Source organism: Staurois parvus, unplaced genomic scaffold (assembly GCF_062004578.1).
Source record: "Staurois parvus isolate SC_StPar_1 unplaced genomic scaffold, SC_StPar_1.0 ptg002508l, whole genome shotgun sequence".
Lineage (NCBI taxonomy): Eukaryota > Metazoa > Chordata > Amphibia > Anura > Ranidae > Staurois > Staurois parvus.
In genome coordinates this window covers 191,071-215,730 of record NW_028320304.1, presented here as the reverse complement: position 1 = coordinate 215,730, position 24,660 = coordinate 191,071, and the positions used below count along the sequence as shown (strand labels likewise).

General features: G+C 52.8%; 1 protein-coding gene across 1 annotated transcript; it reads left to right on the top strand.

Moving 5' to 3' along the window:
- The first annotated feature begins 486 nt into the window (after nt 1–486).
- On the top strand, nt 487–16,575 carry LOC149430711 (transmembrane protein 275-like). The gene is made up of 2 exons (XM_089666068.1): nt 487–3,487; nt 15,271–16,575. Exon 2 carries the CDS (start codon nt 15,289–15,291, stop codon nt 15,859–15,861), a length of 573 nt encoding a protein of 190 aa, XP_089522194.1. The 5' UTR covers nt 487–3,487; nt 15,271–15,288; the 3' UTR covers nt 15,862–16,575.
- Nucleotides 16,576–24,660: the final 8,085 nt, after the last annotated feature.

Genomic DNA, 24,660 nt, shown 5'->3' with positions numbered 1-24,660 from the left:
CATATCCCCCCCTCCTGTCCCCTCCATATCCCCCCTCCCCCTCCTGTCCCCTCCATATCCCCCCTCTTTTCCCCTCCATATCCCCCCCTCCATATCCCCCTCTCCTGTCCCCTCCATATCCCCCCTCTTTTCCCCTCCATATCCCCCCCTCCTGTCCCCTCCATATCCCCCCTCTTGTCCCCTCCATATCCCCCCTTCCTGTCCCCTCCATATCCCCCCCTCCTGTCCCCTCCATATCCCCCCTCCTGTCCCCTCCATATCCCCCCCTCCTGTCCCCTCCATATCCCCCCTCTTTTCCCCTCCATATCCCCCCCTCCTGTCCCCTCCATATCCCCCCCTCCTGTCCCCGCACAGTGATGGAGTTCCTGTACCTGGAATTCCTATTGACGTTGAGCGGAGACTCGGGCGCCCCCTACTGGCTGCCGGGTGTATAACTTCAGCACCACATGGGCGGACAGCGCCGAGCTGAGCGGAGAGAGTAGAGGGAGTGCTGGAGGTTCTTCATCCGACTGGGGGCTCCTCAACCTGCTGGGGGCTCCTCATCCTGCTGGGGGCTCCTCATCCTGCTGGGGGCTCCTCATCCTGCTGGGGGCTCCTCATCCTGCTTGGGGCTCCTCATCCTGCTGGGGGCTCCTCATCTTCCTGGGGGCTCCTCATCCTGCTGGGGGCTCCTCATCCTGCTTGGGGCTCCTCATCCTGCTGGGGGCTCCTCATCTTCCTGGGGGCTCCTCATCCTGCTGGGGGCTCCCCATCTTCTGGGGGCTCCTCATCCTGCTGGGGGCTCCTCATCCTGCTGGGGGCTCCTCATCTTCTGGGGTCTCCTCATCCTGCTGGAGGTTCTTCATCAGACTGGGGGCTCCTCATCCTGCTGGAGGTTCTTCATCCGACTGGGGGCTCCTCCTCCTGCTGGAGGCTCCTCATCTTCCTGGGGGCTTCTCCTCCTGCTGGGAGCTCCTCATCTTCTGGGGAGCAGATCCTCAAACACCCTGCTGGAGGCTGAACCCCAACATTCTCCTGCTGCAGACCGAGGTCCTATATATATCTCTTCTGAAGGCTGATCCTTTAAATCCCACTTCTGAAGGCTGATCTCTGATACCCCAATACTGGAGGTTGCTCCCCTATATCCCACCACTGAAGGCTGATCCCTGATACCCCAATACTGGAGGCTGCTCCCCTATATCCCACCACTGGAGACTGATCCCTGATACCCCACCACTGGAGACTGATCCCCTGTATTCAATTACTGGAGGCTGAGTCCTTATATCCCACTTCTGGAGACTGATACCTGATACCCCAATACTGGAGGCTGATCTCCTATACCCCACTACTGGAGGCTGATCCCCTATATCCCACTATTGGAGGCTGATCCCCTATACCCCACTACTGGAGGCTGATCTCCTATACCCCACTACTGGAGGCTGATCTCCTATACCCCAATACTGGAGGCTGATCTCCTATACCCCACTACTGGAGGCTGATCCCCTATATCCCACTACTGGAGGCTGATCCCCTATACCCCACTATTGGAGGCTGATCTCCTATATCCCACTACTGGAGGCTGATCCCCTATATCCTACTACTGGAGGCTGAGCCCCTATATCCCACTATGGGAGACTGTTCCCTTAAATCCCACTACTGGAGACTGAGCCCCTGTATCCCAATACTGGAGGCTGTTTCCTTAAATCCCACAACTAAAGGATGATCCCCTATCTCCCACTACTGGAGGCTGATATTGGAGACTGATCCCCTATCTCCCACTACTGGAGGCTGATATTGGAGACTGATCCCCTATCTCCCGCTACTGGAGGCTGATATTGGAGACTGATCCCCTATACCCCGCTACTGGAGGCTGATATTGGAGACTGATCCCCTATACCCCACTACTGGAGGCTGATATTGGAGACTGATCCCCTATACCCCGCTACTGGAGGCTGATATTGGAGACTGATCCCCTATCTCCCGCTACTGGAGGCTGATATTGGAGACTGATCACCTATCTCCCGCTACTGGAGGCTGATATTGGAGACTGATCCCCTATACCCCGCTACTGGAGGCTGATATTGGAGACTGATCCCCTATATCCCGCTACTGGAGGCTGATATTGGAGACTGATCCCCTATACCCCGCTACTGGAGGCTGATATTGGAGACTGATCCCCTATACCCCGCTACTGGAGGCTGATATTGGAGACTGATCCCCTATACCCCGCTACTGGAGGCTGATATTGGAGACTGATCCCCTATCTCCCACTACTGGAGGCTGATATTGGAGACTGATCCCCTATCTCCCATTACTGGAGGCTGATATTGGAGACCGATCCCCTATATCCCACTACTGGAGGCTGATATTGGAGACTGATCCCCTATCTCCCACTACTGGAGGCTGATATTGGAGACCGATCCCCTATCTCCCACTACTGGAGGCTGATATTGGAGACCGATCCCCTATCTCCCACTACTGGAGGCTGATATTGGAGACTGATCCCCTATCTCCCATTACTGGAGGCTGATATTGGAGACTGATCCCCTATCTCCCATTACTGGAGGCTGATATTGGAGACCGATCCCCTATCTCCCACTACTGGAGGCTGATATTGGAGACCGATCCCCTATATCCCACTACTGGAGGCTGATATTGGAGACCGATCCCCTATCTCCCACTACTGGAGGCTGATATTGGAGACCGATCCCCTATATCCCACTACTGGAGGCTGATATTGGAGACTGATCCCCTATCTCCCATTACTGGAGGCTGATATTGGAGACCGATCCCCTATATCCCACTACTGGAGGCTGATATTGGAGACCGATCCCCTATCTCCCACTACTGGAGGCTGATATTGGAGACCGATCCCCTATCTCCCGCTACTGGAGGCTGATATTGGAGACTGATCCCCTATCTCCCACTACTGGAGGCTGATATTGGAGACTGATCCCCTATACCCCACTACTGGAGGCTGATATTGGAGACTGATCCCCTATCTCCCGCTACTGGAGGCTGATATTGGAGACTGATCCCCTATATCCCACTACTGGAGGCTGATCCCCTATCTCCCACTACTGGAGGCTGATCCCCTATCTCCCACTACTGGAGGCTGATCCCCTATATCCCACTACTGGAGGCTGATCCCCTATACCCCACTACTGGAGGCTGATCCCCTATATCCCACTACTGGAGGCTGATCCCCTATATCCCACTACTGGAGGCTGTTTCCTGATATTTCCATACTGGAGGCCTATTCTCGGCTGGACATTGCCCACACGATACCATTGATCCCTCACATCCCCATGTTGGAGGCTGATCTCTCATATCCCTCATTGGAGGCCCATCCCTGATATTCCACCTGCTGGAGGCTGATCCTGAATATCCTTCAGAAACAGGAGGAAGTAGACATTTGAGATTTCATTGTGTGGCCCCTGGATTCAGGGATGGGGCCCTGGGGTCACCACGATCAGTCCGCTGCTTGGATCCCTCTGTCCGCTGCTCAGTAAGTCTTTGTGTCTGATGATGGTGGAGAATCTCTCCTTACCCCCCAGTCACAGCAATATTATCCCTATGGTCTGTATATGAGGGGGAGGGGAAATATTGGGGTGATAGAGGAGGAGTTTGGATAATATTGGGGTGATTGAGGATGAGCCCAGGTAATATTGGGGTGATTAAGGATGAATCCGGGCAATATTGGGGTGAAGGAGGATGAATACGAGTAATATTGGGGTGACGGAGGATGAATCCGGGTAATATTGGGGTGACAGAGGAGGAATCCGGGCAATACTGGGGTGACAGAGGATGAATCCGGGTAATATTGGGGTGACAGAGGAGGAATCCGGGTAATATTGGGGTGAAGGAGGATGAATCCGGGTAATATTGGGGTGACAGAGGAGGAATCCGGGCAATATTGGGGTGACAGAGGATGAATCCGGGTAATATTGGGGTGACAGAGGATGAATCCGGGTAATATTGGGGTGACGGAGGATGAATACGAGTAATATTGGGGTGATAGAGGATGAATCCGGGTAATATTGGGGTGACGGAGGATGAATCCGGGTAATATTGGGGTGATAGAGGATGAATCCGGGTAATATTGGGGTGACGGAGGATGAATCCGGGTAATATTGGGGTGACGGAGGATGAATCCGGGTAATATTGGGGTGCCCCCGGTGGTCGCCCTTCGGATGACGAGGAACGTTCGTCTCATTCAGGTTTTGTGTCGTTAACCCTTTCTTGTTCCTATGACAACATGGATATTCCTTGTTACAGGTTACCATGGCAACAGCTGCCCATCCCCCCTCCCCCCATTGTCCCTTTATTGGGTGATCTGGAGATTTAGGTGTGGGGGGGGGGATGGGGAATAGATGCAGGGATCATCATCCCCATCCTGGGTGCAGGGACCATCATCCCCATCCTGGGTGCAGGGATCATCATCCCCATCCTGGGTGCAGGGACCATCATCCCCATCCTGGGTGCAGGGACCATCATCCCCATCCTAGGTTCAGGGACCATCATCTCCATCCTGGGTGCAGGGACCATCATCCCCATCCTAGGTTCAGGGACCATCATCTCCATCCTGGGTGCAGGGACCATCATCCCCATCCTGGGTGCAGGGACCATCATCCCCATCCTGGGTGCAGGGACGATCATCCCCATCCTGGGTGCAGGGACGATCATCCCCATCCTGGGTGCAGGGACGATCATCCCCATCCTGGGTGCAGGGACCATCATCCCCATCCTGGGTGCAGGGACCATCATCCCCATCCTGGGTGCAGGGACCATCATCCCCATCCTGGGTGCAGGGACCATCATCCCCATCCTAGGTGCAGGGACCATCATCCCCATCCTGAGTGCAGGGACCATCATCCCCATCCTGGGTGCAGGGACCATCATCCCCATCCTGGGTGCAGGGACCATCATCCCCATCCTGGGTGCAGGGACCATCATCTCCATCCTGGATGCAGGAACCATCATCTCCATCCTAGGTGCAGGGACCATCATCTCCATCCTAGGTTCAGGGACCATCATCTCCATCCTGGTTGCAGGGACCATCATCTCCATCCTGGGTGCAGGGACCATCATCTCCATCCTAGGTGCAGGGACCATCATCTCCATCCTGGGTGCAGGGACCATCATCTCCATCCTGGGTGCAGGGACCATCATCCCCATCCTGGGTGCAGGGACCATCATCCCCATCCTGGGTGCAGGGACCATCATCTCTATCCTGGGTGCAGGACCATCATCTCCATCCTGGATGCAGGAACCATCATCTCCATCCTAGGTGCAGGGACCATCATCTCCATCCTAGGTTCAGGGACCATCATCTCCATCCTGGGTGCAGGGACCATCATCTCCATCCTGGGTGCAGGGACCATCATCTCCATCCTGGGTGCAGGGACCATCATCTCCATCCTAGGTGCAGGGACCATCATCTCCATCCTGGATGCAGGAACCATCATCTCCATCCTAGGTGCAGGGACCATCATCTCCATCCTAGGTGCAGGGACCATCATCTCCATCCTGGGTGCAGGGACCATCATCTCCATCCTGGGTGCAGGGACCATCATCTCCATCCTGGGTGCAGGGACCATCATCTCCATCCTAGGTGCAGGGACCATCATCCCCATCCTGGGTGCAGGGACCATCATCTCCATCCTGGGTGCAGGGACCATCATCTCCATCCTGGGTGCAGGGACCATCATCTCCATCCTAGGTGCAGGGACCATCATCCCCATCCTGGGTGCAGGGACCATCATCTCCATCCTGGGTGCAGGGACCATCATCTCCATCCTAGGTGCAGGGACCATCATCTCCATCCTAGGTGCAGGGACCATCATCTCCATCCTGGATGCAGAGATCATCATATAAAGATGGCGGTTTTCTGTAGGCCTCCCTTCTATCAGGACAGCCCCAAGGATAACAGGCAGGACTGCTGGTCCCTGGAAAGGTCCCCCTGGAGATGTCCTCTTGGTTGGACGGACAGGTGATCGGTCGGCCGGTCCCTGGGAAGGTCCCCCTGGAGATGTCCTCCTGGTTGGATGGACAGGTGATCGGTCGGCCAGTCCCTGGGAAGGTCCCCCTGGAGATGTCCTCCTGGTTGGATGGACAGGTGATCAGTCGGCCGGTCCCCCTGGAGATGTCCTCCTGGTTGGACGGACAGGTGATCGGTCAGCCGGTCCCTGGGAAGGTCCCCCTGGACCCTGGAGTCGTTCTCCTGGTTGGACGGACAGGTGATCGGTCGGCCGGTCCCTGGGAAGGTCCCCCTGGACCCTGGAGTCGTTCTCCTGGTTGGACGGACAGGTGATCGGTCGGCCGGTCCCTGGGAAGGTCCCCCTGGAGATGTCCTCCTGGTTGGACGGACAGGTGATCGGTCAGCCGGTCCCTGGGAAGGTCCCCCTGGACCCTGGAGTCGTTCTCCTGGTTGGACGGACAGGTGATCGGTCGGCCGGTCCCTGGGAAGGTCCCCCTGGACCCTGGAGTCGTTCTCCTGGTTGGACGGACAGGTGATCGGTCAGCCGGTCCCTGGGAAGGTCCCCCTGGAGATGTCCTCCTGGTTGGACGGACAGGTGATCGGTCAGCCAGTCCCTGGGAAGGTCCCCCTGGAGATGTCCTCCTGGTTGGACGGACAGGTGATCGGTCAGCCGGTCCCTGGGAAGGTCCCCCTGGAGATGTCCTCCTGGTTGGACGGACAGGTGATCGGTCAGCCAGTCCCTGGGAAGGTCCCCCTGGACCCTGGAGTCGTTCTCCTGGTTGGATGGACAGGTGATCGGTCGGCCGGTCCCTGGAGAGGTCCCCCTGGAGATGTCCTCCTGGTTGGACGGACAGGTGATCGGTCAGCCGGTCCCTGGGAAGGTCCCCCTGGAGATGTCCTCCTGGTTGGATGGACAGGTGATCGGTCAGCCGGTCCCTGGGAAGGTCCCCCTGGACCCTGGAGTCGTTCTCCTGGTTGGATGGACAGGTGATCGGTCGGCCGGTCCCTGGAGAGGTCCCCCTGGAGATGTCCTCCTGGTTGGACGGACAGGTGATCGGTCAGCCGGTCCCTGGGAAGGTCCCCCTGGAGATGTCCTCCTGGTTGGACGGACAGGTGATCGGTCAGCCGGTCCCTGGGATGGTGCTCTCTCACAGGAAGTCACGTGTTCAGAGCTTACACAGCACCGAGAACTCCGCCCACCCTCATGGAACAGTGCTGAGTTCCTGAGCGGCCAATCAGGGGAGGGAATCATGTTCTCCTCCCTATGTGTGAGTACTGAGTGGGTCACTTTGTTTCCCTGAGCCAATGGCAGGCAGGGAAAGGAACTGGGGGGCCGGCCTTAAAGTATAACCACAGTGAGGATGTGAAATCTGATCTCCAATGATGTCCAGGCTCCTCCCACACTCCTTCCTGGAATTCTGGGACACGGAGTCGCTCTGCCCTGGGAGGAGGCACTGCTGTGTCACACATTTCACAGAGCCCGCCTTCTGAGAGGAGGAGTTTAAGGAGGCGGAGTCAGGACAGGAATCAGCAAGGTACTATGGGAAATGTAGTGCTGAGAAATGGAGGAGAAGCTGCAAAGCATGCTGGGAGTGTGGGAAGTGGTGGGAGGAGGCGGCCAGCAGACAGGCAGCATGGAGGAGATTTTCCGCCATCTTCTATTACTGCAGTTTATGGAAGTCCCTCCCCTGAGATCTGGGGGACATCCATGTTCCATGATGTCTCGGGCTCCATGTTCCATGATGTCTCGGCACTCTCGGCTCATGTTCCATGATGTCTCGGGCTCCATGTTCCATGATGTCTCGGCACTCTCGGCTCATGTTCCATGATGTCTCGGCACTCTCGGCTCATGTTCCATGATGTCTCGGCACTCTCGGCTCCATGTTCCATGATGTCTCGGCTCCATGTTCCATGATGTCTCGGCACTCTCGGCTCCATGTTCCATGATGCCTCGGCACTCTCTCTGTTCCATGATGTCTCGGCACTCTCTCTGTTCCATGATGTCTCGGCACTCTCGGCTCATGTTCCATGATGTCTCGGCACTCTCAGGCTCATGTTCCATGATGTCTCGGCACTCTCAGGCTCATGTTCCGTGATGTCTCGGCACTCTCAGGCTCATGTTCCGTGATGTCTCGGCACTCTCGGCTCATGTTCCATGATGTCTCGGCACTCTCAGGCTCATGTTCCATGATGTCTCGGCACTCTCGGCTCATGTTCCATGATGTCTCGGCACTCTCAGGCTCATGTTCCATGATGTCTCGGCACTCTCGGCTCATGTTCCATGATGTCTCGGCACTCTCGGCTCATGTTCCATGATGTCTCGGCACTCTCGGCTCATGTTCCATGATGTCTCGGCACTCTCGGCTCCATGTTCCATGATGTCTCGGCTCCATGTTCCATGATGTCTCGGCACTCTCGGCTCCATGTTCCATGATGCCTCGGCACTCTCTCTGTTCCATGATGTCTCGGCACTCTCTCTGTTCCATGATGTCTCGGCACTCTCGGCTCATGTTCCATGATGTCTCGGCACTCTCGGCTCATGTTCCATGATGTCTCGGCACTCTCAGGCTCATGTTCCATGATGTCTCAGCACTCTCAGGCTCCATGTTCCATGATGTCTCGGCACTCTCAGGCTCATGTTCCATGATGTCTCAGCACTCTCTCTGTTCCATGATGTCTCGGCACTCTCTGCTCCATGTTCCATGATGTCTCGGCACTCTCGGCTCCATGTTCCATGTTGTCTCGGCACTCTCGGCTCCATGCTCCATGATGTCTCGGCACTCTCAGGCTCATGCTCCATGATGTCTCTGCACTCTCAGGCTCATGTTCCATGATGTCTCGGCACTCTCAGGCTCATGTTCCATGATGTCTCGGCACTCTCTGCTCCATGTTCCATGATGTCTCGGCACTCTCTTTTTCATGTTCCATGATGTCTCGGCACTCTCAGGCTCATGTTCCATGATTTCTCTGCACTCTCAGGCTCATGTTCCATGATGTCTCGGCACTCTCGGCTCCATGTTCCATGATGTCTCGGCACTCTCAGGCTCATGTTCCATGATGTCTCGGCACTCTCTGCTCCATGTTCCATGATGTCTCGGCACTCTCTTTTTCATGTTCCATGATGTCTCGGCACTCTCAGGCTCATGTTCCATGATGTCTCTGCACTCTCAGGCTCATGTTCCATGATGTCTCGGCACTCTCGGCTCCATGTTCCATGATGTCTCGGCACTCTCAGGCTCATGTTCCATGATGTCTCAGCACTCTCAGGCTCATGTCCCATGATGTCTCTGCATTCTCTGTTCCATGATGTCTCGGCACTCTCAGGCTCATGTTCCATGATGTCTCGGCACTCTCAGGCTCATGTTCCCCAATGTCTCGGCACTCTCAGGCTCATGTTCCATGATGTCTCGGCACTCTCGGCTCCATGATGTCTCGGCACTCTCAGGCTCATGCTCCATGATGTCTCGGCACTCTCAGGCTCATGTTCCATGATGTCTCGGCACTCTCAGGCTCATGTTCCATGATGTCTCGGCACTCTCGGCTCCATGTTCCATGATGTCTCGGCACTCTCAGGCTCATGCTCCATGATGTCTTGGCACTCTCAGGCTCATGTACCATGATGTCTAGGCACTCTCTGCTCCATGTTCCATGATGTCTCAGCACTCTCGGCTCCATGTTCCATGTTGTCTCGGCACTCTCGGCTCCATGCTCCATGATGTCTCGGCACTCTCAGGCTCATGTTCCATGATGTCTCGGCACTCTCAGGCTCATGTTCCATGATGTCTCGGCACTCTCAGGCTCATGTTCCATGATGTCTCGGCACTCTCAGGCTCATGTTCCATGATGTCTCGGCACTCTCAGGCTCATGTTCCATGATGTCTCGGCACTCTCAGGCTCATGTTCCATGATGTCTCAGCACTCTTGTCTTCATGTCCCATGATGTCTCGGCACTCTCTCTGTTCCATGATGTCTCGGCACTCTCAGGCTCATGTTCCATGATGTCTCGGCACTCTCAGGCTCATGTTCCATGATGTCTCGGCACTCTCAGGCTCATGTTCCATGATGTCTCAGCACTCTCAGGCTCATGTTCCATGATGTCTCGGCACTCTCAGGCTCATGTTCCATGATGTCTCGGCACTCTCAGGCTCATGTTCCATGATGTCTCGGCACTCTAGGGTCCATGTTCCATGATGTCTCGGCACTCTCAGGCTCATGTTCCATGATGTCTCGGCACTCTCAGGCTCATGTTCCATGATGTCTTGGCACTCTCTGGTTGCGTTGGTCACACTGATGGACTTTCTGATTGATGTGACTATGAAGCACTCTCAGCAGAGACGATATGCAAATTTTACTGTTACCAATTACTGATCTAGAAAGAGGAATCCATTTAAGTTCTGACCTCCCCTGGGCACACTGGCTGCATGCTTCTTTGAGGTCAGTGACTCCCCAGTCAATGGCAAGGAGTTCCTCCATATTTCGGGCACCACATTTCCTTTGAGGTCAGTGACTCAGTAACAGCACATATATATCAGCTACTACGGGAGGAGATGATGGAGGACAACACCATTAAATCAGCTCATAATCTTTCATGAGACATTTCATGGCTTTTCCCTGCAGACATTGGGTATGGATGACGTTCCTCACGTGTTCCTCTGCTCAGTATTCAGAAGATGTCACCATGAAGAAGCAGATTGTGATGAACCTTCTCATGAATTGGTTCATACTACCTTGTGAGGCCGAGGCAGAGCCGCAGATAGGGCAGAAGTCCAAGGGTTAAACCTGGAGAACAGTAACGGTGTCTCCTCCTTTGTGTTGGATTCATTTCCCGCTGTGACTCACTGTTTGTTTTCAGATATTTCTTCAATGTGATCCGTCTCACTTGGATGAACTGATTAGCCATCTGTGATCGCACATTTCCCTGCTCACTGTGACAGGCGATGATGTCTCTGAACAGACCAATCACTGACAGCCATTCTCTGTTATGACTCCCAGTGACAAGCGTGGCCTAACCCTCCCTGGGAGTTGGTGGTGGTGAAGCTCCTCACCAGGAGGCTGAGGAAGTGGAGACCCACACTGAGGGTTTGGGATTGACTACAGATTGTAGAGACCCCTGTCCTGGGGTGGGGGACATCTAACAATGGTGGCGACTCTCAACAGTGGTTGGCGACGGTGCAGAAGTTCATTTACAGAAGGAAAGAGTATGGGGGGGAGGGGGGGGGGCAATTGGTGATTGTAGAGACTCTCAGTGGGGCATGAAATTAGAGAAGATGATTTCCAGGAATTACCGGCAATTGAGATTACTGCAAGGGGTTGGCCATGGTGGGGACTCACACAGTCGGAGTGGAGAATGCCATTGGTGGGGTGTCTTTCTGGGGGTTGGTATCAGTGGAAACCTTCAACTACAGTGAGGGGAGGAGGCATTGACAGTGTTTAAGATCTTTGCTGGGGTTTCGTGATTGTGGAGACCCTCAGCAAGGCAGGACGGAGAGCTGGCAGTCACTAGGCATTGCTGGTGGTAAAGACTTTCACCGGGGTTGGCAATGATACCAGGAGACCTTACCAGGAATTCAGGGCAGTTGAGATTTGTTTTAAAGGGCTTGGTGGTGGAAGAGGGGGAGATTCCCAGTGGCAATGGGGGGGCGGGGGGGCTAATTGTCAATAGTGAAGACTATTGCTGAGAATAGATTAGGTGCGGATGATTAACAGGAATTCTTATATGTGGTTGGTGGTGGCTGAGACCTTTGCTGGTGGTTGTGTTGGTGGAGAATTGGCAATAGTGGAGGGTTTTCTGCGGTGGAGATTCTCACTGAGGGTAGGTGATGGGTGGGGAACAGCTGGCAGTAATGGAGGAGTAATGGGGAGTTGTTGGTAGTGGAGGCTCACTAGGGAAGACTGGTAGTAGAGATCCTCACTAAGGGGTGATGGTAATGGAGATCCTCACTAGAGGAGGTTGGTAGTGGAAACCCTCACTGACATTTGGTTTTAGTGGAAACCCTCACTGGGAGAGATTGGTAGTGTAGACCCTCACTTTCAGATGGTGGTAGTGGAGACCCTCACCAACAGTTGGTGGTATTGTAGACCCTAACTGACAGCTGGTTTTAGTGGAGACCCTCACTGGCAGTTGGTAGTAGTGGAGATTCTCATTTGGGAGATTGGTATTGGAGACCCTCACTGGCAGTTGGTTGTAGTGGAGACCCTCACTGGGGGAGATTGGTAGTGTAGACCCTCACTGACAGCTGGTTTTAGTGGAGACCCTCACTAGGGAAAACTGGTAGTGGAGACCCTCACTGGCAGTTGGTAGTAGTGGAGATTCTCATTTGGGAGATTGGTATTGGAGACCCTTACTGACAGATGGTGGTAGTGGAGACCCTCACCAACAGTTGGTAGTAGTGTAGACCCTCACTGACAGATGGTGGTAGTGGAGACCCTCACCAACATTTGGTGATAGTGAAGACTCTCACTGGCAGTTGGTGGTAGTGGAGACCCTTGCTGGGGAAGATCGGTAGTCGAGACCATCACTGATAGCTGGTGGTAGGGGAGAACCTCGCTGGTCGAGATCAGTAGTGGAGACCCTCACTGGGGGAGATTGGTAGTGTAGACACTTACTGACAGTTGGTGGTAGTGTAGACCCTCACTGATGGTGGTAGTGGAGACCCTCACTGGGGTAGATCGGTAGTGGAGACCCTCACTGGCAGTTGGTGGTGGTAGAGACCCTTGCTGGGGTAGAATGGTAGTGGAGACTCTCACTGGGGGAGATTGGTAGTGTAGACCCTCACTGCCAGTTGGTGGTAGTGTAGACCCTCACTGGGGGAGACTGGTAGTATAGACCCTCAGTGGGGGAGACTGGTAGTGTAGACCCTCAGTGGGGGAGATCGGTAGTATAAACCCTCACCAACAGTTGGTGGTAGTGTCCTCACTGGGGGAGATTGGTAGTGGAGATCCTTGCTGGGGGAGATTGGTAGTGTAGACCCTCACTGACAGTTGATGGTAGTGGAGACCCTAACATTTGGTGGTAGTGGAGACCCTCACAGGTAGTTGGTGGTAGTGTAGACCCTCACTGGGGAGATTGGTACTGTGGACCCTCACTGACAGATGGTGGTAGTGGAGATCCTTGCTGGGGGAGATCAGTATTTGAGACCATCACTGATAGCTGGTGGTAGTGGAGACCCGCGCTGGGGGAGATCAGTAGTGGAGACCCTCACTGGGGGAGATTGATAGTGTAGACCCTCACTGACAGTTGGTGGTAGTGGAGATCCTCGCTTGGGGAGAGCGGTAGTGGAGACTCTCACTGGGAGGAGACTGGTAGTATAGACCCTCACTAAGGGAGATTGGTAGAGTAGACCCTCAGTGGAGGAGACTCGTAGTGTAGACCGTCAGTGGCAGTTGGTGATAGTGGAGACCCTCACTGACAGTTGGTGGTAGTGGAGACCCTCACTGACAGTTGGTGGTAGTGGAGACCTTCACTGGGGGGGATTGGTAGTGGAGATCCTCACTGGGGGAGATTGGTAGTGGAGATCCTTGCTGGGGGAGATTGGTAGTGGAGATCCTCGCTGGGGGAGATTGGTAGTGGAGATCCTTGTTGGGGGAGATTGGTAGTGGAGACCCTTGTTGGGGGGAGATTCGTAGTGGAGACTCTGACAGTTGGTGGTAGTGGAGACCCTCACTGGGAGAAATTGGTAATGGAGATCCTTGTTGGGGAAGATTGGTAGTGGAGATCCTTGTTGGGGAAGATTGGTAATGGAGATCCTTGTTGGGGGAGATTGGTAGTGGAGATCCTTGCTGGGGGAGATTGGTAGTGGAGATCCTTGTTGGGGAAGATTGGTAGTGGAGATCCTTGGGGGAGATTGGTAGTGGAGATCCTTGCTGGGGGAGATTGGTAGTGGAGATCCTTGTTGGGGGAGATTGGTAGTGGAGATCCTTGTTGGGGGAGATTGGTAGTGGAGACCCCTGCTGGGGGAGATTGGTAGTGGAGACCCCCCCCCTGGTGGAGATTGGTAGTGGAGACCCCCACTGGAGGAGATTGGTAGTGGAGATCCTCGCTGGGGGAGATTGGTAGTGAAGATCCTCGCTGGGGGGGGATTGGTAGTGGAGATCCTTGTTGGGGGAGATTGGTAGTGGAGACCCCCCCTGGTGGAGATTGGTAGTGGAGACTCCTGCTGGGGGAGATTGGTAGTGGAGATCCCCCCTGGTGGAGATTGGTAGTGGAGACCCCCCCCCCTTGTGGAGATTGGTAGTGGAGACTACCCCTGGGGGAGATTGGTAGTGGAGACCCCCCTGGGGGAGATTGGTAGTGGAGACCCCTCCTGGTGGAGATTGGTAGTGGAGACCCCTCCTGGTGGAGATTGGTAGTGGAGACCCCCCCTGGTGGTGATTGGTAGTGGAGACCCCCCCTGGTGGTGATTGGTAGTGGAGACCCCTGCTGGAGGAGATTGGTAGTGGAGACCCCTGTTGGAGGAGATTGGTAGTGGAGACCCCCCTGGTGGAGATTGGTAGTGGAGACCCCCCTGGTGGAGATTGGTAGTGGAGACCCCCCCTGGAGGAGATTGGTAGTGGAGACCCTCCCTGGTGGAGATTGGTAGTGGAGACCCCTGTTGGAGGAGATTGGTAGTGGAGACCCCCCTGGTGGAGATTGGTAGTGGAGACCCCCCCTGGTGGAGATTGGTAGTGGAGACCCCCCCTGGTGGTGATTGGTAGTGGAGACCCCCCCTGGTGGAGATTGGTAGTGGAGACCCCTGCTGGAGGAGATTGTTAGTGGAGACCCCTGCTGGGGGAGATTGGTAGTGGAGACCCCCCCTGGTGGTGATTGGTAGTGGAGACCCCTGCTGGAGGAGATTGGTAGTGGAGACCCCCCTGGTGGAGATTGGTAGTGGAGACCCCCCCTGGTGGAGATTGGTAGTGGAGACCCCCCCTGGTGGTGATTGGTAGTGGAGACCCCTGCTGGAGGAGATTGGTAGTGGAGACCCCTGCTGGAGGAGATTGGTAGTGGAGACCCCTGCTGGAGGAGATTGGTAGTGGAGACCCCCCTGGTGGAGATTGGTAGTGGAGACCCCCCCTGGTGGTGATTGGTAGTGGAGACCCCCCCTGGTGGTGATTGGTAGTGGAGACCCCTGCTGGAGGAGATTGGTAGTGGACACTGACAGTAAGGCACAGTGGATATTTCTGCAGGGGGGGGGTGGTTATATGCTGTGGTGTTGGAAGCTCCATGGTTCCGACGATTCGATTTCGGGGGATATTCGGTGTCTCTGATTTCTGATAGCTGACATGTGGAGATCTTGAGGAATGAATACTAAGTTGCTGTGTTCTCCCTGCAGGCTGCTGCGAGGAATGGCATGAAGGACGTCCAGACAGAAAACATGATGTTCACCGACAAAAGCAAATCGTCTTTGAGTCAGAAACCAGGGCAGAAGAAGACCCGCCCCCACGGCCTGCCCTCCCCGGCGCTGTGCTGCGCCTGCGGACTCTGCATCATGCTGGCGGGAATAAACATTACTCTAGTTGGCGCTTTTGCCTTCGGGACATTTCTGCCGGTCAATAACCCCCCCATCATCATCGGACCCATTCTCCTGGTGGTGGCCTTTGCGTTTTTCGGTGCTTGCTGCATTTGTAGCCGGAGGCCGCCGGCACACGGGGCCAGGAAGTCGAAGCCGGGATCTAACATCGGATTCATAAAGCCAGGAAACGCGGCGTTTGAGATCGAGACCAGCGAGCACACGGTGCAGGATACCACGGCGGTGCAGCTCAGCCCAACCAACTCTCCGGGGTCATCCCGAAAGTCCTCCCCCGTTCATGACAACCCAAAGACATGCAAACTCTTCACCATGGAAGGCAATGGGCCAGCCGCTAAATTCACCGCCGGAGGTGAGTCGGTGCAGCTCAACCTACCTAGAGATCCGGTCACCTAAAGGCAGCAGACCGGAGCAGAAGGAGATCTTTACAGCTGCCTGCACTGCAGCCAGGGTTCAACTCCCGGGAGGGCTGCAGGAAGAGTGAAGGAGGCTGAAGAGGCCCGGCCATGGAGGATGCAGAAAGGCTGATAATGCAGAGCCAGGCGGTCGTCTTCCCGTCACGTGTGTCCCGTGTGTAGAATCGTCATTCTTTGTGCCAATCATTCGTGTTCTGTGGTTGCTGCACCGCAAGGAACATGGACCCAAAGCGGAGGATGGACCTCCAAGTCATGTCTGTCAGCTCCAGGGACTGCGGGGTATTTCCAGACCGTTTCCGCCTGGAGAGTCAGACTTGGGTTGATGGATAGAAACGTTTCTTGTCTTTGTGATTGTTGCATGATGTGACTTCTTCTTGGGTTAGGCTGAGCTCCTCAGAACCTCTTGTAGCTTCGTCCTTGTAGAGATGTACCGACCAGAATAGAATAGAATAGAATAGAACAGAATAGAATGGAATAGAATAGAATAGACCAGAATAGAACAGAACAGAATAGAATAGAATAGAACAGAATAGAATAGAATAGAACGTTCTTACTTTGTCTCCGAACGTTTATTCAGAGCGGGGGCTGGGAGAGAGGGATTGACATGTGCCGGATGAAAACATTTGTTTCGTTTTGACTCATTATTTCAATTGTTTTGTTTAGTTAAATTTATTAAATTCGTTTTCTAATTCGATTTTCTAATTCTTTTTAATGAAATTCAACCGAATTCAGAAAATTCGAATCGAAATACTAAAGTATCGAATCAGCATTCAGATTCATTCTATTCGATATTGGAATTTCCGAAGACGGTAATATTCTTTCTATTCTATTCTATTGTTTTTTTCTATTCAATTTCATGATCTGTTCTCTTTAATTCTATTCTTGTTTTTTGAATTCGATTTTGTTTTCGTTATTCCAGATTGGGTTTAATTTCGTCATTATTATAATTCTGAACTTCGGATACATCCAAATCTCCGAATAACGAAACATTTGTCTGAATTTCAATTCGGAATGAAGCAAACCGCACACGTCTAGAGAGGAACGTTCTCTGTAGATCTTCCTGTACGGGGAACTCGAAGTATACAAATGTGCGCCAAACCACAAGAGTCCAAAACACTGCCAACTGTCCGTGACACCGCCAACTGTCCATGACACCACCAACTGTCCCTGACACCGCCAACTGTCCGTGACACCAACTGTCCGTGACACCGCCAACTTTCCGTGACACCAACTGTCCGTGACACCGCCAACTTTCCGTGACACCAACTGTCCGTGACACCGCCAACTGTCCGTGACACCGCCAACTTTCCGTGACACTGCCAACTGTCCGTGACACTGCCAACTGTCCATGACACTGCCAACTGTCCATGACACCACCAACTGTCCCTGACACCGCCAACTGTCCGTGACACCGCCAACTGTCCGTGACACCAACTGTCCGTGACACCGCCAACTGTCCGTGACACCGCCAACTGTCCGTGACACCGCCAACTGTCCGTGACACCAACTGTCCGTGACACCGCCAACTGTCCCTGACACCGCCAACTGTCCGTGACACCAACTGTCCGTGACACCGCCAACTGTCCGTGACACCGCCAACTTTCCGTGACACCAACTGTCCGTGACACCAACTGTCCGTGACACCGCCAACTTTCCGTGACACCGCCAACTGTCCGTGACACCGCCAACTGTCCGTGACACCGCCAACTGTCCGTGACACCGCCAACTGTCCGTGACACCGCCAACTGTCCGTGACACCGCCAACTGTCCCTGACACCGCCAACTGTCCGTGACACCGCCAACTGTCCGTGACACCGCCAACTGTCCGTGACACCGCCAACTGTCCCTGACACCGCCAACTGTCCCTGACACCGCCAACTGTCCGTGACACCACCAACTTTCCGTGACATGCCCGAGGGCCCAGGGTCAGTAGGGGGCCCCATGAGATGCCCCTGGTACCTTTTTCATAGGCTTTTTTGAGTTTGGGCAAGGACACAGGGGCCCCATGATCCCCTATTGCCCGGGGGCCCCATGAGTTGTCAGTCCACCCTTGCCGCCAACTGTCTGTGACACCACCAACTGTCCCAACGCATTTCAGGGCAAAATTGCTTCCTTGTCGTCAGAAGACTGGAGAAAGGATTCCACAAAGAAATGGATCCACGTCTGAGCTTGGATGGGAGTTCCAACGTATATCTCAGATGTATCCAATCCATGCATAGATGTTCCAACAATGTAGCCAGCGGCAGTTACATTGTGACACAGGAATCAGTCCAGCAGGAGGTTTTCATCAGATCAGATGTGGATCCATTTCATTGTAGAGTCGGTTCGATTCCTTCTTCCATCCTACTGATGAAGGGGGTTTTGCGTCCCCCGAAACGCGTTGGATCTTCCATCGTTCTGATGAAAGGGGTTTTGCTGCCCCGAAACGCGTTGGCTCTCCCATCTTCTGATGAAGGGGGTATTGCTGCCCCGAAACGCGTTGGATCTCCCATCGTTCTGATGAAGGGGGTTTTGCTGCCCTGAAACGCGTTGGCTCTCCCATCGTTCTGATGAAGGGGGTTTTGCTGCCCCGAAACGCGTTGGCTCTCCCATCGTTCTGATGAAGGGGGTTTTTCTGCCCCAAAATGCGTTGGCTCTCCCATCGTTCTGATGAAAGGGGTTCTGCTGCCCCGAAACGCGTTGGCTCTTCCATCCTTCTGATGAAGGGGGTATTGCTGCCCCGAAACGCGTTGGCTCTCCCATCGTTCTGATGAAGGGGGTATTGCTGCCCCGAAACGCGTTGGCTCTCCCATCGTTCTGATGAAGGGGGTTTTGCTGCCCCGAAACGCGTTGGATCTCCCATCGTTCTGATGAAGGGGGTTTTGCTGCCCCGAAACGCGTTGGCTCTCCCATCCTTCTGATGAAGGGGGTTTTGCTGCCCCGAAACGCGTTGGCTCTCCCATCCTTCTGATGAAGGGGGTTTTGCTGCCCCAAAACGCGTTGGCTCTCCTATCCTTCTGATGAAGGGGGTTTTGCTGCCCCGAAACGCGTTGGCTCTTCCATCGTTCTGATGAAGGGGGTTTTGCTGCCCCGAAACGCGTTGGCTCTCCCATCGTTCTGATGAAGGGGGTTTTGCTGCCCCGAAATGCGTTGGCTCTCCCATCGTTCTGATGAAGGGGGTTTTGCTGCCCCGAAACGCGTTGGCTCTCCCATCGTTCTGATGAAAGGGGTTTTGCTGCCCCGAAACGCGTTGGCTCTCCCATCGTTCTGATGAAAGGGGTTCTGCTGCCCCGAAACGCGTTGGCTCTCCCATCGTTTTGGTATTACGACCAGTTGAAGGACTCTCTTTGGTTTGGCGCACATTTGGATAATTTGACTTCCTTCCATTGGGGGGAGCTGTGCGTCGGAAGAGCCGCCTCACCACAGCCAATGAGCGCGTTCGAAGAATTTCTTATTTTTGGAAAAGACATTAAAATCATAAATGTGTTTCCCTGGAACCTGTATCAGGACACCACTAATGATTGTCAGCTCCTTGGCCCAGCCTCAGCTCCATACCATGTATCTGTACCGTCTGATGGCTCCCCTCCCCCACACAAACTGTTTGTATGGCAGAAACATCAATAGAGACGCAGCCAGGAGACTCCAGAATGTGCCGAGTCTATAAACATGATAAATTCCCCCCGTCGCAGCACGCCGCTATCCCCGCTAGTTACCATGGTTACCGGTCACACCACCTGGAATTCCGTATTTCATGCAATGTGAGGAATCACCGGCCATTTATAGCGCAGGCGGCGAAACAATCAGCAACATGGCGGACAGGAGACATAATATCCCCGGAGGAGAGACAGGGAAGGAAATGTGTATTTGCCCCCCCTGATGGTGAATGTTCGCCCCTCACACAGAAATGATCGGTCTAACAATGGAATGTTCGCCCCTCACACAGAAACGATCGGTCTAACAATGGAATGTTCGCCCCTCACACAGAAACGATCGGTCTAACAATGGAATGTTCGCCCCTCACACTGAAATGATCGGTCTAACAATGGAACGTTCGCCCCTCACACAGAAATGATCGGTCTAACAATGGAATGTTCGTTCCTCACACAGAAACGATCGGTCTAACAATGGAATGTTCGCCCCTCACACAGAAACGATCGGTCTAACAATGGAATGTTGGCCCCTCACACAGAAACGATCGGTCTAACAATGGAATGTTCGTTCCTCACACAGAAACGATCGGTCTAACAATGGAATGTTCGCCCCTCACACAGAAACGATCGGTCTAACAATGGAATGTTCGCCCCTCACACTGAAATGATCGGTCTAACAATGGAACGTTCGCCCCTCACACAGAAATGATCGGTCTAACAATGCAATGTTCGTCCCTCACACAGAAATGATCGGTCTAACAATGGAAAGTTCGCCCCTCACACAGAAATGATCGGTCTAACAATGGAATGTTCGCCCCTCACACAGAAACGATCGGTCTAACAATGGAATGTTCCCCCCTCACACAGAAACGATCGGTCTAACAATGGAATGTTCGCCCCTCACACAGAAACGATCGGTCTAACAATGGAATGTTCCCCCCTCACACAGAAACGATCGGTCTAACAATGGAATGTTCGCCCCTCACACAGTAATGATCGGTCTAACAATGGAATGTTCCCCCTCACACAGAAATGATCGGTCTAACAATGGAATGTTCCCCCTCACACAGAAACGATCGGTCTAACAATGGAATGTTCCCCCTCACACAGAAACGATCGGTCTAACAATGGAATGTTCCCCCCTCACACAGAAACGATCGGTCTAACAATGGAATGTTCCCCCCTCACACAGAAATGATCGGTCTAACAATGGAATGTTCGCCCCTCACACAGAAACGATCGGTCTAACAATGGAATGTTCCCCCCTCACACAGAAACGATCGGTCTAACAATGGAATGTTCCCCCTCACACAGAAATGATCGGTCTAACAATGGAATGTTCGCCCCTCACACAGAAATGATCGGTCTAACAATGGAATGTTCGCCCCTCACACAGAAATGATCGGTCTAACAATGGAATGTTCGCCCCTCACACAGAAATGATCGGTCTAACAATGGAATGTTCCCCCCTCACACAGAAACGATCGGTCTAACAATGGAATGTTCGCCCCTCACACAGTAATGATCGGTCTAACAATGGAATGTTCGGTGTAACAATGAGAGACAGAATACAACAACAAATTCAGCAGAAATGCGTCTAACAAATGATGACGGATCTGCATGTTCATGAGGGAAAGAAGGATTTGATCCCCGATCATTCAGCAGGATTTCTGGCTCCCAGGTGTCTCTCATACACGTAACAAGCTGAGATTAGAAGCAGTCTCTTAAAGGGAGTGCTGCTAATCTCATTGTGTTTCCTGTATAAAAGACACCTGTCCACAGGAGCCATCAAACCATCAGATTCCAAACTCTCCACCATGGCAAAGACCAAAGAGCTGTCCAAGGATGTCAGGGACAAGATGGTAGACCTACACAAGGCTGGACTGGGCTACCAAACTATGGCCAAGCAGCTTGGTGAGAAGGTGACAACAGTTGGTGCAATCATTCACAAATGGAAGAAACACAAAACAAGTGTCAGTCTCCCTAGGTCTGGTGCACCATGCAAGATCTCACCTCGTGGAGTGTCAATGATCATGAGAACAGTGAGGAATCATCCCAGAACTACACGTGAGGATCTTGTCAATGATCTCCAGGCAGCTGGGACCACAGTCACCAAGAAAACAATTGGTAACACACTACGCCGACAAGGACTGAAATCCTGCAGTGCCCGCACGGTCCCTCTGCTCAAGAAAGCCCATGTCCAGGCCCGTCTGAAGTCTGCCACTGAACATCTGAATGATGCCGAGGAGGACTGGTGGGAAGTGTTGTGGTCAGAGGAGACCAAAATCCAGCTCTTTGGCATCAACTCAACTCGCCGTGTTTGGAGGAGGAGGAATGCTGCCTATGACCCCAAGAACACCATCCCAACTGTGAAACATGGTGGTGGAAACATTCTGCTTTGGGGGGGGTTTCTGCTAAGGGGACAGGACAACTGCACCGCATCAAAGGGACGATGGACGGGACAATGTACCCTCAAATCTTGGGTGAGAACCTTCTTCCCTCAGCCAGGGCATTGAAAATGGGTGGTGGATGGGTGTTCCAGCATGACAATGACCCAAAACACACGGCCAAGGCAACAAAGGAGCGGCTCAAGAAGAAGCACATTAAGGTCCCGGAGTGGCCTAGCCAGTCTCCACACCTTCATCCGATTGAAAATCTGTGGAGGAGCTGAATGTTCGAGTTGCCAAACGTCAGCCACCAAACCTTAATGACTTGGAGAGGATCTGCCAAGAGGAGTGGGCCAAAATCCCTCCTGAGATGTGTGCGAACCTGGGGGCCAACTCCAGGAAACGTCTGACCTCTGTGATGGCCAACAAGGGATTGGCCACCAAGTACTAAGTCATGTTTTATGAAGGGGACCTGTCAGAGATCCCCCACACACCACGCCCACAGCGACTAGCTAATCGAGGCGCGGACGTGCGGCTGTAACTTGGGGTAAGAGGGAATAAAGGGGACTGAACTTTTTAGAGTTGAGGACCAGCTAAGTAATTACACCTTTCTAGGGTCCCTCCAGCTACAGTTGCAAGAAAAAGTATGTGAACCCCTTGGGATTTCGTAGAGTTTTGCATGAATTGGGCATAAAATGTGCTCTGAACGTCATCTAAGTCACAACAATAGAAGAACACAGTCTGCTGAACATAATACTACACAAACATTAGATGTTGCCATGGTTTCATTGCACATACCATATAAACATTCACAGTGCAGGGAGGAAAAAGTATGTGAACCTTTGGACTTAATAACTGGTTGACCCTCCTTTGGCAGCAATAACCTCAACCAAACGTTTCCTGTAGTTGCAGATCAGACCTGCACAACGATCTGGAGTCATTTTGGACCACTCCTCTTCACAAAACTGTTTCAGTGTAGCAATATTCTTGGGATGTCTGGTGTGAATCGCTCTCTTAAGGTCATGCCACAGCATTTCAATGGGGTTGAGGTCAGGACTCTGACTGGGCCACTCCAGAAGGCGTATTCTGTGCTGTTGCAGCCATTGTTTTGTTGAATGACTTGTATGCTTTGGGTCATCATTGTCCTGTTGCATCACCCATCCTCTGTGGAGCTTCAGTTGGCGGACAGATGGTCGTACGTTTTCCTGCAAAATGTCTTGATAAACTCTGGAATTCATTTTCCCATCAATGACAACAATCCGTCCAGCCCTGAGGCAGCAAAGCAGCCCCAAACCATGATGCTCCCTCCGCCATGTTTCACAGTGGGGATGAGGTTTTGATGTTGGTGTGCTGGGCCTTTTTTTCTCCACACATAGTGTTGTGTGTTCTTCCCAAACAACTCCATCTTGGTGTCATCTGTCCACAGTATATTCTGCCAGTAGTGCTGTGGAACATCCAGGGGCTCTTTTGCAAACTTCAAACGTGCTGCAATCTTCTTTTTGGACAGCAATGGCTTCCTCCGTGGTGTCCTCCCATGTACTCCATTCTTGTTTCATGTTCTCCTGATTGTAGATGTGTCAACAAAAATGTTAGCATGTGCCAGAGATTTCTGTAGGTCTTTAGCTGACACTCTGGGATTCTTCTTTACCTCATGCAGCATTCTGCGCTGGGCTCTTGCAGTCATTTTTACAGGACAACCACGCCTAGGGAGAGTAGCAACAGTGCTAAACTTTCTCCATTTGTAGACAGTCTGTCTTACCGTGGACACAGGAACATCAAGGCTCAAGGAGATACTTGTGTAACCCTTTCCAGCTTCATGCAAGTCAACAATTCTTGATGGTAGGTCTTCTGAGAGCTCTTTTCTGCGAGGCATGGTTCACATCAGACAGTGCTTCTTGAAACCAGTAAACCCAAAACAGGTGTCAGCAACACATCCAATATCATCCCACTGATTGGAGTCAAGGTTGGCTCACTCCTGGCTCCAATTAGCTCTGGGAGAAGTCATTAAGCTAGGGCCTCACATACTTTTTCCTCCCTGCGCTGTGAATGTTTACATGTTATGTGCAATTAAACCATGGCAACATCTAATGTTTGTGTAGTATTATGTTCAGCAGACTGTGTTCTTCTATTGTTGTGACTTAGATGACGTTCAGAGCACATTTTATGCCCAATTCATGCAAAACTCCACGGAATCCCAAGGGGGTCACATACTTTTTCTTGCAACTGTATCCTACAGCTTGAACCCCGATGTTATCACCCTTCCACTGTCCACACCCCCCACACCAGACACACCACAAAAGGTAGCTTGCCACCACCCAACAGTTTATCCATAGAATGGTCTGCTGGGACACCCCACACACACAGATCTCCGTCTGGCCGATCTGTTATCTTTTACAATCTGCATACAATCTGCCCACACACAGTTCAATTGCATACAGATTGGCAATGAGCTTGACTGAGCATTTAAAGGCCCTAAAATCCAATCCAATCTAATCTCTCCAATCCAATCTCTACAATCCAATCTATCCAATCCAATCTCTCCAATCAAATCTCTCCAATCCAATCTCTCCAATCCGATCTCTCCAATCTAATCGCTCCAATCTGATCTCTCCAATCTAATCTCTCCAATCTAATCTCTCCAATCTGATCTCTCCAATCTCGTCTCTCCGGAGATATGAGCCCGAGCTTCAATACACAGAAGTCACTAATTAATTCTATGATTTAATATCCCGAAAGTGGGCGGAGCATAAAATATGTACAAAG